We start from the raw sequence: 4,081 nt of genomic DNA, 5'->3' as shown, positions 1-4,081 counted from the left end.
GCTGAAATACAAAGCTGAAGGAGAGGGAATGGGGAAGAGCCTTGCAGAGGACCCAGTGCTCAGGGTGAACGTTTAGGGAAACACCTTTAAAAAATAAAATTTGTAACTATTTCATCCAGGAAGAGAGAAGCATCTCCACATCAAGACAATTACTCAGAACCAGAACTGATCCAAGTTTATTTTCCACTCTGTGAAATCAATATGGTCATTTGCAATGTGTAACAGTACACACCAGAGCAAGAATGCAAGCAGAAGTCTGTCTTACAAGAGAGAGAGACCAGCATAAGAAGCTTGGCAGGTTCTTCTTGTCTGTCCTTGCTCCTCTCATAAAAGGCACATGGTATGTTTACTTCCCAGCCATCAGATGTTGATTTTTCTTTCAAGTACACATAATGGCTGCAAGAGGTAACAAGATGCTGCCAGGGGCACATGGAAGAGATCTGACTCTTGGCCCTTCAAAGCTTGATCCCTGCCTTTGAGGAGCTGTAACAGGATGCTTTTCCAGCTGTTGCACATCCTGGATTCAAGCTAGAACTGTAGAAGTCTGATTAGCAATAACTCAAGAATTCACAGGATGGATGACACAATTAGAACAGAGAGCATTCTTTTCTCCCATGCCTCTTTAAGGTGTTTTGAGTCACAGTCCAAAACAAACACAAAGCTTCCAGAATCATTGTTCTCTTTTGGTGACTCTGACTTCTGAGCTTTGCTTCCTGACAACCTGAGCAGGAAAGCTGCCAGGAAGGACTGCACAAGTGGAAAATGGCAAAAAATCCGCTCATAAAAGACTCCCGCTGGCATTGTATGAAATCAGGTATAAATTTAGTCATTTGCAGGAATGTTTTCTCATGTGCAATAGAATTTGGTAGCACTAGAATCCACGTGCATTTGAACATGATGTGTACAAACTGACTGCATGTTCTCAGTGCAGTCCTAACCAGGCTCGTTTAGGTTCTTCAGCACAGCCAAGAACAGAAACAAACTCTTCAGCAAAAGGGGCCAAGTACTTCTCTGCTTTCAACTCACCTCTCAAGTTAAGACAATGTGAAAGTTGCCTCAGGCCCTTAGGTCTTTCAAAGACCTAGTCCACACAAAGTCCTCAGGTGGCTAACAGTAGAGTCCACGTCTCATTCATACTATTCCTGTTCTTTCACTGAGAGAACAAGTACATCCCAATCCCATCCAACACAGTCTACTGCTGGATTAAGGCATCATTTCTTCCTCTCCAGCTTTTGGTACCAGGCTATAACATTCATGTAGGTACCAAAAACTTTCTCCTAAGCACACTGAACAAAAAAAAGCAGCCTTTCTTTACGCTTACTGGGCTTTGAATTCATACCCAATAGAGTTGTACACTCTGAAGCTCACATTTAATGCTCACTGCTTTGGAAGGAACTCTCATTCTCTTCCAGCTCCTTATTCTCCCTCTTTCTATCAAGTCATGATGACATTCAGCAAGGATAAAAAGATCAAAAAAGATACGCTTCAGCTCTCTTCCACAGTGCTCAGGATTTCTGTGGTTTAAAAAAAGAACAAGAGGCTCCTGCTTCACAGCTTTATCTCCAAAGAGCCCACCTGAGAAGGCCTGAAACCCAAGAGTGTGTGTCTGTAAGCAGCCTCTTGGGGATCCACATCATCTGCTCGCTTACAAAGTGGCCACATGCTTGTTGGTGTGGGATCCAGGGCCCACAGAGCCATGGCCCTACAGCTCCAAACCCAACGTAGTCCCCAACCAGCAGGGAGGCACAGCACCTGGGGCTCTGGCATCAGGGTTCACCAAAATGGGAAGTGAACCGAGGTACTCCTTTCTGAGGGACCACTGCTTTCACTCCGCGGGGAAGTGGGTGAGGACTTTGTCAATAAGACATGGGCCAAAGCCACTGGAATCTGCACAGGTCTTGTGGGAGCATGCTGTGGTCTCTACTCTCCAGTCCTCTACCAATATTTTTTTTTAGCTCTTTTTCTGTAATTTTTGAAAGAGAGTTTTTATGTAAATGTTGCAACAGAAAATTAATTATTTCTTGAGGAACACACTTCCCCCCACACCCACACAATTTAATTTCCCTCCCTCTTCCTCTTTCAGTGAGAGATGGAATGCCAATGGAAAGCTTGCACAGCTCCAGCATTGGAATGATTTTGGTTTTTTTAAACCAAAAGGTACCAGTCCATTGTTCTTATCTTCTCAGTTTTGGGGATAAAGATTTTGCCCTTCAGGCAAGCTAAATAAATAGGAAGAACATCACTTCAGTATGTTGTTTATCTCATGATTCACTATAACATCTCCCTAGTACCAGGCATGGCTGCCTCCCGAATAAGCAAAGCTAAAACTTTTTTGTAGGTGTCCAGGACCTCTTGGGCAGAAGGCCTTTCAGATGGGTCCTTCTTCTTACATGCTGCATGGACGTCAAACAAGTGCAGTCGCACAATGTCACTCCCTTCAACGTGGCCCAGGAAAAAGTTGGTGACATCTGGGATTTTCCAGATGTCTGTTTTCTCATCATAGGGGGGCATGAGGTCATCCTCAAACGGCACTTCTTCTCCATAGGGCCAACGCTGCTCAGGAGCTACAAACTCGCCCCGCAGCTCGCGATGACCACACTTCACCAGCCTGCCAGCGCTCCTGTTCACAAGAGGCAAAGCGTCCAAATCATTCACCAAGATGTGGAAGTCACTTGTTAGGAGATACTGAGAGAGGACCTTGTCCAGGTCATTCGAGTCGCACATCACTAAGGTGCCCAGAGGGCTGCTGTGTAGGTACCGGATGATGCCGACGTAGTCGATAGCAAGCATCAACCTGCGGTGCCAGGTGTTCATCCCCTTGTACCTGGGGATGTGGAGAGTTCCGTTCAGGCCCCTCAGTGAGCCTAGAGGATGGTACTCGGTGAGGATTGTGAACTCCTGCTCGCAGTAGCCGAGCAGCCGGACAACGTGCTTGCTTTGAAGTGCTTTCAGCATCTTCAGCCCGTGGAGAAAGTCCTCCTTCAGCTCTGAGTTGGTGAGCTGCGAAAGGACCACTTTGTTTTCCTTCCACTCAGAAAGGAAGACCTGAGAACACACAAGAGACACGTAAGACACGTGGAGAGCCTTCTTCCACCGGCTGCTACCAGCTGCCACTGACCTCTGAGCGATTGGTTACTCACAACTGCAAGCTACAGTCGTGCGGTAGGGCTGTGTACCTGTCACAGCAAGCCCTTCCTGACGTAATTACATCACAATTTGCTAAGTTTTATTTGGAAAGGGCAATGCAGATGAATGAAATTATTTCATACCACCCAACCAGCCAGTGTTACTCTGCCACGATCGTACCACGCTCCACGAGCGCTTCACTGATCTCTGTGATTTCCCTTGGATGTCACTCAGTGTCAAGGGGGTGGCGCAGGGCTCCGGCCACACTCTCTTACCTGTGTTTATCAGTAGCCATATGCCCTGGGATGTCTTAGCTGCTGCGAGGATAATTATCACAACAGTATAGGCATTAATTAGCCAGCAAACAGTGAAAGCTCTTTATCCACAGGAGAGAGGAAGGGAACACCAAACTCACCTTTTTCACTGCGCCTTCACCCACACGTTTGAGTTTCCTGACCTCCCTATTTATGGCTTCGCAGGAGAGCCACGGGGAACAATTCTTCATCCCTCCTAATTTGAAGTACCCAAAAGGGCAGAGGCTGGGGTCCTTTTCGGCGCGTCCCGAAGAGATGTAGAACTGGTTGAGGTACAGGTAGAGGAGGGCATTAAGGAGCAGGACAGCCCCAAACAGTAACACCAAGGAGACAGGCGACACCTCCCTGGGAGGAAGCTCCCTCCTAACGAAGTGCGGTTTCTTTTCCATAGCCGTGCCTTCTGCATTCTCCATCAGAGACAGGGGACGAGCACCTGCGGGGCTGTCTCATGGCACGCTACACCCGGCAGACCCCGCAGCCTGCCGAAGGGCCACGCTTGCCCGCGGGAGCTGTTAAAACCTGTTCCAAGCTCGACGCTCGCCTCGCTGTCCCTCCTCCTGCTTTTCCAAACGGCAGGGCCCGACCTGCCGGCCCCCCGGGCGGGGACGAGGACCCCGGAAAGCCCATCGGCCGCGGCGGGC

At 48.3% G+C, this 4,081-nt stretch overlaps 1 protein-coding gene across 1 annotated transcript; it reads right to left on the bottom strand.

The window, feature by feature from the left end:
* Nucleotides 1-2,120: 2,120 nt before the first annotated feature.
* Nucleotides 2,121-3,829, bottom strand: POMK (protein-O-mannose kinase). The gene is made up of 2 exons (XM_010079071.1): nucleotides 3,542-3,829; nucleotides 2,121-3,045 (listed from the first exon to the last, which is right to left on the bottom strand). Exons 1-2 carry the CDS (start codon nucleotides 3,827-3,829, stop codon nucleotides 2,272-2,274), a joined length of 1,062 nt encoding a protein of 353 aa, XP_010077373.1. The 3' UTR covers nucleotides 2,121-2,271.
* Between the last annotated feature and the right edge of the window lie 252 nt (nucleotides 3,830-4,081).

This window comes from Pterocles gutturalis, unplaced genomic scaffold (assembly GCF_000699245.1).
Source record: "Pterocles gutturalis isolate BGI_N339 unplaced genomic scaffold, ASM69924v1 scaffold32638, whole genome shotgun sequence".
NCBI classification, from domain to species: Eukaryota; Metazoa; Chordata; class Aves; order Pterocliformes; family Pteroclidae; genus Pterocles; species Pterocles gutturalis.
The sequence above is the reverse complement of the archived record's forward strand: the minus strand, read 5'-3'. Positions and strand labels throughout refer to the sequence as shown.